Genomic DNA, 14,553 nt, shown 5'->3' with positions numbered 1-14,553 from the left:
TAATACAAGTTTTTATAAAAAAAATAATTAAGTATTTTGTCACACTCAATCTAGTCTTACTCCAGTTGAATATTACATTAAACAAATGTTTGTTACGTCTTATCGTGTTCCATTTATTTTAAGGTATCTAAAACAATTCTCTTACAATAAGGGGATAAGTTTTCAGTTATGTGGTCAAATCCCTATTGAAATAGTTACTGTTGTCGTACCTAACACACTCATTGACTTGCAATATAGACGTATATTTTATCTTCTATGAACCATTAAAGCTACTCGTTTTCAATTGATTTGTGTTTAAGTTTCACCTCTCTTTGCCCTTTGCCCATCATTCCAATAATTCTCTTCCATATACACGTGAATCAACAGTTTAAACCAACTCATTCTGATAAATAAAAAAGTAGGAATAAGAATAATTAAAGGACCAATAAACATATTAAGAGGGTGTTTGGAATTGCTTATAAAAACAACTTACTGACATATTCCGACGTGGTACCGGTAATAAGCATTTTTGAATGTTTGGATAAACAACTTATATCGGTGTCAAACCGGTAATAAGAAGTTTTTGAATAAGTTAAACTCTTCTGACTTATAATAAGTTGATACGTACTTTTGTATAAAAGCATAAGTTGTTTCATATAAGCAATCCCAAACACCCCCCTAAAATCGAAGAGATATTCAATTCAATTAGGAGTTGCAAGGGTTAGACAACACAAATAGGGGACAACTTGATTGCCATGTTGATTAGATAAAAGAGCTTATGGTCATTGGCAATTCCATTGACATGAAGGAGTTAGTGACTGTTTGGTTATGTTTTTATTAAATCATGTATGAATAAAATTGTGTATGTTAATTAATTTGTCTGTATAAATTAATAAGGTTTCTGTTTAAGAAGGTGTTTTCATATACGGAATAAGCGTGTTTTTTTTTCATTGGGAGAGTAAGGTGGTGTTTTTTTTTTTTTAAAGCTCTTATTTTACCACTTATGTCTGATTCAGTCAGACATAAGGAAATTCAGACCGTTTGTTTTTCTTTTTATTTCAGAGCCACTTATCACTTATTTTCCTCTTAAAAGTTAAGTGATAGCCTAGCCACTTATTTTCCTCTTAATCCTGAAAATTATCCAAAGAACAGATTTCTACTTCATCATTCGATCGACTTCACCCTCCTCATCGTCTCAGTCGATCAAGTTCACCCTCCATCGCCTCTGGTGGCTTCAAATCGACCCAAATCAGATCCAAATCAAGAGGCTTTCCTTCCCTGCGGGTTTTCGCTACTGTGTGTTTCCGTTCATGTCCAAACCAGTAGTTGTGCACCTTTTATCCTCGTGAATCAAGGTATTTTTGTCCCTATAGTTTTCGTCACTGTAGTTTTCATCATGATGGATATTTGCTTCGATTTTAGAGGTGGATTTGGATGTTAGATTTTAGAGAAGGAGTGGTGGTGGACGGTGGTTAATGGTGGTGGGATAAGGGTGGAGATTGAGGATGGAAGGCTTGATCTGGAGGAGAATAAAGAATTAAGGGAATTTTGGGAACATAAACAAAAGTGAAATCAGAAATTATACATATTGATATGTTTTGTTGGTTACAAAAGCAAACTATTGATTCAGATTTCAGACTTCAGACGTTGCCAGTTTACAAAAACAAACAATCTGACTGATTCAAATTTCAGACTTCAGCACCACCTCTTAAAAATCAGAAGTGAAATCAGACTTCAGACTTCAGCACCTCTTAAAAAACAAACGGCACCTAAGTGGGAAAAAGTGGACTTTCTGTATAAAACTTTCATTTAGAAGTTTACTTAACAAGTCATTCTTAACATTATAAATCACTGCAAACAATAATATTACGGATTAAGCAGCAAATCTCATTAAACTTGTTAAGAGGCTAACAAATAGACCCTCTAGACTGTAAGATACCTCTAATCACTTGGAGCCTAATATAAAAAACAATATCCCTGACGAGTCTTGTCCGCACCTTTATCTCAATGCTTAATGTTTGGTTTTAGTTTGGATATCGAGGGCATACAATTATATTAGTGGAAGGCTTTATAATACTTTTAGGTTGTGTTTTGGTACATGAGACAAGACAGGATACGATGTGACAAAAGTCACTATCAGACGGGTGGTGCGACATGGGACAAGGTGAAGGACAAGAATCGAGAGAAAGCATGATACTGTGAGCCAAAAAAAAAAAAAAAAAAAACTTTTTGTTTGTTCCAGCAAAATAGGTGACACTTGTTTGATATATAACATTAATATGTTATTTGTTTTAATGGTCACCACCGTCGGCCACCTTTAATCCCTGCTCCACTACTTCAACCTCATCCACCACCCCCATAACCATTGTCAACCATCAACTACTACCGTCCAACGCCACCACTACTACCATCGTTAGCCACCTTCACCTTTCTCCTCTATTGCAACAACATCATTTACCACCATTATTACCATCATTGGTCACTTCACCTCTACCATAACCACCACCATTTGCTACCACTACCACTATCGGCTACCACCACCATTGTCTACTATTTTCACGTCCTCCACCACCACTCTCAACATAACCAACACCATCTTTGCCAATTGATAATAATCTTTTAAACCGAATTAAACATAACTTATCCCTTTGTACATATTAGGGGTTTTCAAACTACCATCAATGATATCAAAATTTTAAATCAAATTTAGTACTATTATAATATATGTATGTATTATATATATGAAAATTGCATAAAAATATTTATAAATTAAATTATTTATTTTATTTGTATTAATTATAATTATTATATGATATATAAAATTATCAAATAATTTTAGAGACAACTTATTTAGCTCTGATATATCTAGCACTAGTTGTACCAAACACTTGTTTTGTCTAGTATTATCTATTGTTCAATCATGTCCAATTTTATCCAATAATATTTACATACCAAACAATATCTTAAAAACAATCATTCGAGCCCTCCAGGAATAGATGATAGAATATTAGAATAGCATATAGTGGGCTTCTTGATTGGGCCAAATGTTAAATCCCTACCTGGGCTTTGAATGGATTTATTATTTTTACAATAAAAATGGGCTTTTATTCTGTGGGTTTGTCACCTCCACCGCTCCACGCCTGACGTCGAAATGTACCTGTGTATCTAATGGTATTTTCGTTCAAAAATTAATATGTTTCAAGGGAAGGAGACGATCGAGAGAAGCAGAGTAAAGGAGTTTACGTGGGTTTTAGAAGAAGAGAGTCACGCACGATCGAGGGATTGCAGCACCAACGCAATCGAACGGAGAAGAAAAGGGGTTTGCAACCAAGCAACAATCTCGGTGAGGAAGAACAACCATACCAGGGGGTTAAGGATTCGAGTTTATTGTCATCAGTTTGTTTTTCTTATTCAAACTTCATATACGTATCTATTTGGATTCCATGGATTATTGTTGGGATTTCCTTCTATTGAAGGATTGATTACGTTTGGTTCTGATTTATTCGCATTGTGCCTGTTTTTATCAATTATTGATTTGGTCTATATTGAGACTTTGTCCCCTAATCATTGCTCTTTCAATCGTGTCTCTGATTTCTTCTTTGCATAAACATTCTGAAAACCTCAAGATTTTTCCAGCAGCATAATAATACAAAGCTAATCTGTTTCAAGTTCTGCCCAACGTGAAAACCCATGTGTGGTCAGTTTATCAAAATGCTTACCAGTAAGAATTACTAGTAAGGTAAGTTACCTGGTAAACATTTGGGAAACGACGTGAAATTAAGTTTATACATTTAAATCTTGTTTGAAAACTAAAAATGGTGTGAACAAAAATGTAATTCACTCAAAAAAGTAAATTGAAATATTGCATTGTAGGAAGTGGGCAGCAACACCTCCATTTGTTCAGCAAAAATGACAACTGGTTTCGTACACTCTGCGAGACGAGTAATAACAGCATCATCTTCTTCGTATTGGCGCTCTTTCTCTTCTCCTCCTTCCAACAATAAACTTTTTGTTGCAGGTGATTACGTACACTGCTTGGCATCATTATTGAACGATTTATTTTAAGGTTACACTTATTCTTATGCACTTTTTTCATGTGGGTTTTGAAGGTTTGTCATGGTCGGTGGATGAAAAATCATTAAAAGAAGCATTCTCTACATTTGGTGAGGTATCTGAAGGTAAATAAATACCTTATGGTAATTCAACTAATTTAAAACAATTGAAATTATTAAGATCTTGAAGTCCTATATGTTCTATCCACCAGGTGTTCGATAAAATGTTTCAATGAGAATATGATATGCATATAAAGGAAGTGATTCATATGCAAATTAGAATAAAAATTTGTAGCAATGATTAGTCCGACGAGGAACCTCAATTTTAGTTCAATACTTCAAATTAGCATTGCTTTTCGAATCTCAAAATCTTTCATCATTGCAGTGAAACCCCTTTTTTGTCATTGCTATCAGTGTACGCTGTTGAGTGTTGGTGTCTCATATTCGCTACCTGTGTAAATTGTAATGGGTTAATTTGTGTGTACTAATCGGTGGTTCGAGTGATGAAGAAAAGCCCTAGCTCCAATCAGAGAATAATGCATGTGATATGGGTTGCTCCATTTCGTGTCCTTTGGTTAAATGACCTTCTGATAAGTTTCCTTCAAATCCATGACTTTTTGCTAGGTTTGAGAATGTCAATGCAGCAATGCTTAAAACAAAATGCCACGAAACTTCTCACAAGGTTTATGTTGTGAAATAAATTATCATTCAAAGTCAATAGCCTAAATTGTCTGTATATTGAATATATGCACTTGGATCACCAATCTTCTATAAATTTACATGCCTCTGAAGTTTTCAATATTCACCCAGAGAAACATGAGTTGCTTGTGGTATAACTTGTGTGGCATATTGTTTGCAGTAAGGATCATGTATGATAAAGACAGTGGTAGGTCAAGAGGGTTCGGGTTTGTGAATTTCTCAAAGGAAGACGAAGCCAGTTCAGCTAAAGACTCCATGGATGGGAAGGTTAGCAAATATCCTATTACACATGCCCCGATTTTCTGAATTGAATACCATCTCGGTCACCCACAGAGTCATTTAAATTATAGGCTTTTTTGGGACGGCCATTGAGGGTCTGCTTTGCACTAGATAAGGTCCATAGAGAACCTGTATCCCCCCGCCAAAACAACCATGGAACCACCTTCATTCGGAGCCGCTGATACAACATATTCTGTCATACATGATCATCAAGCATGCCAATGGTATGTATGCTCTTCATTTTCATCATGTACCTTTCGAATATTTACTGTGTTGATTGGTACTGTATTTTAAGTGTGAGGTCTTTGCAAAGCAGCATTTCTAGTATAATTGAAATTAAAACAAATACATTGAACCCAGCAGTCTAAATGGGGAGACCCACATACCATGGAGATTGATTCGGGTCCAAGTGCTATACTACAGTGATGAAGCAATCGCCATGGTTGATCATTGCATATATATATCTATATATATACACACACACACCGGGTTGGGTTCCATTAAAGAGAGTTAAAGTGAGAAGTATAAGAAGAGATCTCCACCCTTGGATGCACACGAGATGCACCAAGATGTACCGGATCAATCCCCGTATCAAGTGCAATTCATGTGCGGGTTTGAGATTAAAGGTGATCAAGGGTCCAAATCTCTTCTTACGCTTCTCATCTTAACTCTCCTTCTCACACAATCCTTCGTCTATGTGAGACCAGCTTGTTTATGGGAGACCGGTGAAACCACCTTCTCCCTTGAAACTTCACAGTAAAAGAATGTAAAGGTAACCTTCATAATGTTTTTAATGTGAAGGTTCAAGTTTTTTTTTTTACCTTTACAATGTTTTGCTATGAAGTTTCAAGGTGTTGAATTCACGTGAGACTACATTTTTACACTTGAAACTTCACAACAAAACATTGTGAAGGTAAAAAAATCCGAACCTTCACAGCAAAAATACTATGAAGGTTACCTTCATAGTTACCTTCACGGTATTTTGGTTTCAAGTGTAAAAAAGTGGTCACGTGGGTCTCACGAAAAAAGTCTGGTCTCACATGATCCAAAGTCAAGTTTCAAGTGTAAAAATTTAGTCTCAATAAAACATGTGTGGTCTCACGTGAACCCAACCCTATATATGGGGAGGTTGAAACGGGAACAACGACCAAATAAAATATCACGAGAACAACCAAATAACGTGCAAAGTCACATGTGATATATTAACAGTCAAAACAAGGGTGTGCGGGCGACGTGGCCCCTGACCTCAGGTCGCGGCCAAAATCGTGTGAATCATATATGATTTAGTGTAAAATCACATGATTTTATATATGATCTTAATGTAAAATCACATGTAATTCGATCATCTTTATTCTCTTAACATATAGCTACTAGGGGTGATCAAAAACCCGATCAACCCGACTAATCCGATCAACCCAATGCGAAATAACCCAACCTGAAGCAACCCGATGTCTAATCGAGTTGTAAAATTGTCAAACCGTAAGTATGGGGTTGATATTGGGTTACTATTATTTGAACCCAACCCAACCCGATGAAAACGATATCTTTTTATTTCTTGGATTTAATATGATTGTTGAATTTCTATTAATATATACATTAGACACTTACACTATCATGTATGCTTTTCATATACACGTATTTTCAATTTATTTATATCTCTATATAACTCATTCAGTAACTGTGAACATATATATGTAAATTGAGAAAATTAATTGAATGTGATATACGTAAGAAATATGAATAAGTTGTATCAAATGGTTGATGATGAAAAAGAAATTATGAGTAAAAAAATAACATATTCAAGGTTAGAAAAATATTTTAATATATCAAAGTATCAACTTGACTAACCCGACCAACCAGTATGGGTTGGGTTGCACTTTGGGTTGGGTTGGGTTAAGATTTTTCCAAATCGCAAGCATTGTATTAAGTTGTTCAAATGTCCTCAACCCGATCAACCCAACCCATGAGCACCCCTAACCTAATAGCTACCGCTTGTAGTATTATTCCCTTCCCTGTTGGGCTGCTCATTGGATTTGAACAAAACCAAACCATAGCCGAAAAATAAAAATAAACCAAATTCACCCAAACTCGCTTGTCTTAAATTAGACCAGAACAAAAAAGTGTAAAGTGAATATAAGAAGAGGAAATTTCAAAAAACCCAATAATTTATTCAATTTTAAATGATTAAGTATTTGGATTTATATTTTCGAATGAAAAAACTATTGAACCTATTTCATTTTGAATGATTAAGTTGTTACTATTTTTTTTCAAAGAAAAAACGATTAAGCTTTCTCATTTTGATTGATTAAGTCCTTGATTTTTTTTTTAATAAAACCAAAGGGTTTTTGACCTAGCGGTATTGCAGCCCTTGGTCTTTAGAAGGTCAATGGTTCAAACCTCATCATTGGTGAGGAGTGTGTGTGAGTTTATTTGTTGCATTTGTCGTATATAAATATTATATACTTAAAAAAAATTTAATAAATAAACCATTGTAATTTCAAAAATTGGTCACCTATACCATTTTTTAACTCAAAAAAAGTTAAATTAATCGGCCAATAAAAGTTCGATGGTGCACTTATTTTAAAAGAAATTTAGAATGTGAAAGTTTAATGGTTTTTCATTCAAAAAAATAATTGAGGGATTTAATCATTCAAAATAAAAAAAGTTTAATGAGTTTTTTAATCCTTTATACTGCACAACCTTCTATTGTATTGGTTTACCATATTATTTGAAGATATACATAATATTCTTTTTACCTTGTCACCGGAATTAATTATCGTTTGTTTGGTACTTTTGTTATTTAAAATTGAACAATCAACTTATGTAAACTATTGTTTATCCTTGACTATTCATGTTATTTAATGATTTTTATTGTCTTCTTTGTTATTGTAAGCGCCTAAAAACTTTGTATAAAAAGCATTCTCTTATTTTATAGATGATAATATTTATATATAAAATACGATTACATTGATATCACGAATCAATCATAATCCACTCACTCAATAACTCGTTCGATTGCTAATTTTTCCAACATTAATAATCAATCTGGATATTTAAATTTCTTTCAACAAACATATACGACAATGGAGAATATTTTCCACCTTTTTTTAACAGTAATGCTATGGAAATTATTTGTTTTTAAATAAATAAAGTAATGGAGATGTTTTGGAGCATATGTTTTTTATGCTTTCCATACTGAGGGTCCATGGGTTGGTCGAAGATGCTTCCCATTGTCTTTAGCATTTTCAGATCTCAAAGCTCAGAACTTTCCATTTTCTAAATATTTAAATTATTCAAATACCCACCCAATCAAGATTAAAAGAGTTACCCCCAATCTGGATTAACCGTGAAGCTGAATCCAATCGTTTTGTGAGGCTATTATTGGGTGAGGATGACTTTCGAGACAAGGCAATCAAACTTTCACTTCCAAGGTGGTTCACTTGACCACACACACCCCCCCCCCCCACCGACGACCAGTTTCACCGTAATCACTGTTCCCAACTACCGTACAAGTCTACATCTCCCAACAAAACCACAATCGAATTATATAAACACAAACAAAACACACACTCCAAGACCCAACCTTCACCCGCCAAAATTGCCGACACTTTTCTCTTAACAAATCAATGGCGTCGGCAACAATCTATCTTACCTTCTTCTTTCTTCTACCACTTTTCAATCAACTCACCACCGCCGTTGACGCTGCATTGCCCGCTAAACCCGTTACTCAGATCAACTCCAATTCCGTTCTTGTTGCTCTTCTTGATTCTCGTTACACCGAGCTGGCGGAGCTCGTCGAGAAGGCGCTCCTGTTGCAGACACTTGAACAGGCTGTCGCACTTCACAACATTACCATTTTTGCACCCAGAAATGAAGCTTTGGAACGTGATCTTGACCCGGAGTTCAAGCGGTTCCTTCTTGAACCACGAAATCTTCGATCGCTTCAGACTCTTCTCCTCCACCATATCGTCCCTACTCGACTTGGGGTTTCACGGTGGCCGAACGAAACCACCCGGCATGATACGTTATCTGATGACCCTTTACACCTCTCCGCCAATTTGGAGTTTGTGAAGCTTGTTGGTTCTGCGGAGGTTGTTAGTGTGGAAGACGTCGTTCGCACCGACGGAATTATTCATGGGATTGGGAGGCTGCTGATTCCAAAATCCGTACAACAGGATTTCAATACCCGCCGAAGCTTGCGTGCCATTTCTGCCATTAAGCCGGAGGGAGCACCGGAAGTGGATCCCAGGACGAACAGGTTGAAGAAACCGGCACCGCCGGTTCCTGTTGGTTCGGCCCCAGTTCTTCCGATATACTCCGCCATGGCCCCTGGTCCTTCCTTGGCTCCGGCTCCTGCCCCTGGACCTGGAGGCCCCCACCACCATTTCGACGGCGAGAGCCAGGTCAAGGATTTCATCCAGACGCTTCTACACTACGGCGGGTAAATTACCTGTGATTCAACAATTTAATTACTAAATTACGCATCGTCCAAAATCCCTTATTCGGATTGATTTTTAGGTACAACGAGATGGCTGACATTTTGGTGAATTTGACGAATTTGGCAACGGAAATGGGGAAATTAGTGTCAGAGGGATACGTATTGACGGTGCTGGCACCGAACGACGAAGCGATGGCGAAGTTGACCACCGACCAATTGGCGGAGCCCGGTGCTCCAGAGAAGATCATGTACTACCATATCCTACCGGAGTATCAAACGGAAGAGAGCATGTACAATGCGGTAAGAAGATTCGGGAAGATTCAGTACGACACGCTTCACGTGCCTCATAAGGTGGTAGGTGAAGAGGCCGACGGGTCGGTTAAGTTCGGCGACGGTGAAGAAACGGCTTATTTATTCGATCCGGATATTTATATTGACGGAAGAATATCGGTTCAGGGGATTGATGGGGTTTTATTCCCGTCGCCGACGGAAACAAATACGAAGAAGTCGACGGAGAGTGTAACAACTGTTGACCCTGTGAAGGTCGTACCAAAATCTCGTAGAGGTACGCCAATCACCTTCTTGCATTGAATCTATTCATTAAATCATTTTGATTCTCTTGGCCGGAAAGAATGGTGGTCTGAACGCCGGGGAATTTTTGTTTCTAAAAACTAGGATGCTTTTTTTTTGCATAACTTCAGAAGAAAGTCAACTATTAATTAAAAACTTTTTTTTAAAACACAATGGTTCTTTTTTAAATATTTTATTTTTAAAAGAAATCACATATCTATTTGTTAGTAATTAACCCATTCATTAAAATACTTGGCAATATGTGTGTGTCCTGTATTTTATACGAGTCGTATAGTGGAGCAGGAAGGTAGTTAAATTGGACTGTCGGTGAGTCAAATAAAAAAAAAAGTCAACAAGGACAAAATCGTCATTATGTTAAATGATCAATAACTGTTAGGTTTTAATTATTATTCATCTAAAACAATTAAAATGGTTAAAAAACACAAAATGTATAATTTTCTTTCTATGCAATATATCGAGTAAACTTTTAGAGTTATTTTTAATAATAACAACTATTAAAACCTGAAACGTAAAAGTTATATATATAATGGTTTAAATAAGAAAGATAAAAAATTGAGTAAAAATAAATAATTTATATATGAATTATCGATAAAAAAAATAATAATTTAAAAATGTTTGAGAACAAATAATTCATATGGAGGGAACCGAAGGACGACGATAATTTGATATAAGACTTGAATGAAAGCTAAATAATTCCATAAAGTAGATTTGATGGAGGGGTAGTTAGGGGGTCCATTTCATTTAATGGTAATTGTTCAGCCATGCGTACGGGGTGTGTGTCGGTAGCTAAAATATATATATATATGTATGTTAGTTTAATTGTAACATATACACATATATGCTCTATTTGCATATTAATTAATATTATTATAAGTTTGGATCTGTTTTCAATTCTTGGCTGTCACCGCTAATAATTCCATCTCACCAAATCATTTTTTTGAATTATCCTTATTTCTAAACATGTCATAATTAATTGAGTCAACTCGCTTTAATCACCAGTATAAGTTTTTAATGCTCAGGACCCCGGTCTATTGGTTGGATTGTCAATTCTGTTATTATTTATGACTGTTATTTAATAATGAGAAGATACGAAGTTGTTTTCGAAAGACATATGAAAGAGTCGTAAAAACTACTTATTAATGAAGATATTAATTAATTGCAGGGAAGTTGATGGAGGTAGCATGCAGGATGATTGGGTTCAGCACATGCCGCTAAATCAGATCAGCCAAAAAGGGCGTATGGGAGTGAAAAATATGAATTTTTCCATAAGAAGGATGGAGGGTCCCACCAAAAAGATTTGTGTTGTTTTTGTGTGTGATAGGGTGAGGGTGAAAATGTGAGTTTAAAGACTGGGATCCCATTACCAAATCAGAATTTTTTTGGTGGGTATATATATAGTCAGGAAATAAAGATGATGAGGTGTATATTGCTGGCAAGTCAGAAAGAGAAAAGAGGAGAGGCGAGGGGTTTATTCTGTGTGGTGTGGTGTACGTCTAGGTTGGTCAAATAACAGCCTACCACTTCAAAGTGGGACCCACTCAATAAAAAAGAATGAATTGCCCTCCCACTTTTATTTTCATATTTAATAGATTATAAATAATTAAAAATATGTTCGTTTAACCGGCATTTTATAACTATAAAAAACATGTTATAAATTTCGTTGCGTCTCATTTGTCATCGACCAATAGGAAACACGTGAAAATTGTAATCACCGGAGAACAAAATTAGCTAAACATCAAAATAAACCTCGATTTTCAGATTCGACGAAGATATTTTCCTTACAATTTAATACTTATTACAAATATTCTATGTATGGATGGATGCATACATCTCCAATCACTTCATATATAGACATGTAATATGTAACCCAAATGCTCTAATGAGTTTGTATGTCTACGTATACAAAGTTCCACTTACTAATGTGTGATAAAGTCAAATGTTTGTACAACATGGTCATATAAAACACAATTATTTCAAAGTCAAATGTAACTGAAGTCGATGAATCGTTACATAAAACTACATATCAAATCCTAAGAAGCATTTCGTGGTTTATTTGATCCATGGCTTTCTATACGATGCATTGGTCGTAACTAGGCATGTAAGTCTTGTACTGGCCTCTCAATTTACATTTCTGGTTGCATGACATTCGACTACCTCCCCAAATTTTTGTAAACACAATGTGCACAAATACATTCATCCGCAACATTTCGACAACCGCCCCGATTTTTTTTAAACACACAATGCACACCATGCATTTGTGCACAGCGTGTACTATATACAAATGATGGTTATGTGGTATGATGTCAACGTGTACATCACACGTTATGCTAAAGACGTTCATGGTCTTAGGAACACTTTTTAGAAATAAATGTTCACACATAGTGGAATAGGTGTTCATATGTCCTGTGAGCATCTTTCAAAAACAAATGCTTAATACGCCACGTACTGCAAATAAATGGTATACAACTAGAATGATTCGGCAATATTTGTCTACTGTACGGGGTGGGGTGGACATAAAAGGAGGGCCTGCAATTCCGAGGTCTTGGAGTCCTCCTCCATAGAATACGCCACGTACGTAAAGAAAAGTGACGAGTCGATACCTCACTTACAATATAATAACCAAAATACATTAAAACACTGTTTATATGTGCATGTGGTCATGGAATCATATTGTAAACCATAAGGGTGGTGTCTGATTGGTTTGAGCTTGACTCCAAAGGTCAAAAGTACAAGGAGATCACATGTTCAAATCCAAGGAGGAATAAAAATCCCCTTGTGGCCACGGAAGTTCAAATGCGGTGATTTCGGGCTATCTGCAAAGCAGGTAGTCGCCCTGAGATTAGTCGGCTCGCATAGCGGGTTGGATATCCAGGTTAATAAAAAAATCATATTGTATTCACTAAGCTTTTAGCTTATACTATACATGTATATATATGAGGTGTCAATTGTCATTAGACGAGTTGAATGAAGAGAGACGGGTCTATCTTTTGAATCACCTTGATTAGATATTTTAATTAACATTGATTACGTTAAAGTATTTTACAATTCCACAATTATTTAATGAATTATGTTATGTGTATGTTTGAAATTTCTATAAGTTCGGATTTTGTTAATGAAATAAATTATTAAGAATGACGTCACGACACTTGAAAAAAATGGGGTGACAGATAAGTTCATGGAATGATTACCACTTGTCTTGCTTTTTGTGTAGAAAACCGTTGTGCACAACAGCATGCGGAGGTCGGAATCTTTTGTATGCCAGTGTTTGTCGCAGTTTGACAGTGGTATCGATGGTTGATTAGTAGTGAGAGAGTATAGAGGGGGGGGGAGAAAATCATAAGAAAGTCCGAAGTTTATTGTACGCTAGTGTTTGTAGAAGTTTGGTGACAGTGACGATGGTTGATCGGAACTTCGAGGGATATAGGAGAAAAACATGTAGCGGCAGGATTGTTGTGTACGTCGATGTTCATCGGAGTTTGAAGGAACGAGAATGGTTGATCAGAGAGGGAAGGGAAAATGGTTTGGTTGAGATTTGTTTCAAATTTAAAAAAAAAAAAAATCATTATTATGATAATATTGACCGACTAACTTGAGGGAATCGATTATTATGACTTTCCTAATGTAATGATACATGAGTTGTCAAATTACTAAATTATCCTTACAATGTTAATTAAAGAATAATACTAATTATCTTAAATGAGTGGCTTAAAATGGATCTCACATAATTTGAAGTTCTCAAATGATTAAGCCTATACTTAAACCCAACTTTTACGTTTACAACTCCCATAACCTATTACATCATCAATTTGACAATTTTCTAACATGACAACAACTTATTTTAGAATATTCCACTTTTTATGTCTCGTTGAGATGCTTTTAACATAGAACAACTGTTATGTTATGTTCTATTCTATTATGTCTGAATAACAAATGCATGCAAAAGGAACAACTGAGCTCAATCTTACAAGACATTGGATCGAGTAAAAGACCAAAAAAAAAATTGATAAAAAACAAAAATGCCCCTCGTTTAATGGAACTTTTGAACGGTTGCTAGAAAGAAAGACAAAATCCAAATGTTTGTACAAACCACAATAACCATCTTATAATTTCAAAAATGTAAGAACAAAAAGTATTGTTTTTAACAAACCACTAGAATCAAATTTGTAATTTAATCTAAACAAATATTACATATTTGATTATGGATTAATTTTTTTATTATGAAATAGTGTTGTTTTAGAACATGTTTTTACAATTCTATAAACTACTATACCAATAATTTTAAAGGGACGGATGAAAGACAACGTATTAGGAGATCTCAAGTTCAAATCTAAAGAGAAATAAAAATCCCTTTGTGGTCATAGAGGTTCAGATGCGGTGACTCCGGGCTATCTGCAAAACATGTGGTTGTCATGTGATTAGTCGGCTCACATAACAGGATATCCAGGTTAATAAAAAAAAAAGACAAAGTAGATTCTCAAGAGTTGCACTTTCATTAAGACAATATGAGAAAAAAAG

At 35.4% G+C, this 14,553-nt stretch overlaps 2 protein-coding genes across 2 annotated transcripts; both read left to right on the top strand.

The window, feature by feature from the left end:
* Window positions 1–3,178: 3,178 nt before the first annotated feature.
* On the top strand, window positions 3,179–5,321 carry LOC112510012 (glycine-rich RNA-binding protein 4, mitochondrial-like). Its single transcript, XM_025115261.1, has 5 exons — window positions 3,179–3,375; window positions 3,853–3,997; window positions 4,089–4,157; window positions 4,891–4,997; window positions 5,081–5,321. Exons 2-5 carry the CDS (start codon window positions 3,889–3,891, stop codon window positions 5,189–5,191), a joined length of 396 nt encoding a protein of 131 aa, XP_024971029.1. The 5' UTR covers window positions 3,179–3,375; window positions 3,853–3,888; the 3' UTR covers window positions 5,192–5,321.
* Window positions 5,322–8,635: 3,314 nt separating this feature from the next.
* Window positions 8,636–11,474, top strand: LOC112508631 (fasciclin-like arabinogalactan protein 17). The gene is made up of 3 exons (XM_025113301.1): window positions 8,636–9,450; window positions 9,528–10,012; window positions 11,201–11,474. Exons 1-3 carry the CDS (start codon window positions 8,636–8,638, stop codon window positions 11,251–11,253), a joined length of 1,353 nt encoding a protein of 450 aa, XP_024969069.1. The 3' UTR covers window positions 11,254–11,474.
* Window positions 11,475–14,553: the final 3,079 nt, after the last annotated feature.

The sequence above is a fragment of the Cynara cardunculus genome (genome assembly GCF_001531365.2).
Source record: "Cynara cardunculus var. scolymus isolate 2C chromosome LG 3, CcrdV1, whole genome shotgun sequence".
NCBI classification, from domain to species: domain Eukaryota; kingdom Viridiplantae; phylum Streptophyta; class Magnoliopsida; order Asterales; family Asteraceae; genus Cynara; species Cynara cardunculus.
The sequence above is the reverse complement of the archived record's forward strand: the minus strand, read 5'-3'. Positions and strand labels throughout refer to the sequence as shown.

Bases quoted from the DNA above. Each gene is read 5' to 3' on its own strand.
- LOC112510012 (XM_025115261.1), top strand. From the start codon at position 3,889: ATGACAACTGGTTTCGTACACTCTGCGAGACGAGTAATAACAGCATCA. The intron at 3,998-4,088 runs GTGATTACGTAC...TGGGTTTTGAAG, and splicing joins CAATAAACTTTTTGTTGCAG to GTTTGTCATGGTCGGTGGAT. The intron at 4,158-4,890 runs GTAAATAAATAC...TATTGTTTGCAG, and splicing joins ATTTGGTGAGGTATCTGAAG to TAAGGATCATGTATGATAAA.
- LOC112508631 (XM_025113301.1), top strand. From the start codon at position 8,636: ATGGCGTCGGCAACAATCTATCTTACCTTCTTCTTTCTTCTACCACTT. The intron at 9,451-9,527 runs GTAAATTACCTG...ATTGATTTTTAG, and splicing joins ACGCTTCTACACTACGGCGG to GTACAACGAGATGGCTGACA. The intron at 10,013-11,200 runs GTACGCCAATCA...AATTAATTGCAG, and splicing joins CGTACCAAAATCTCGTAGAG to GGAAGTTGATGGAGGTAGCA.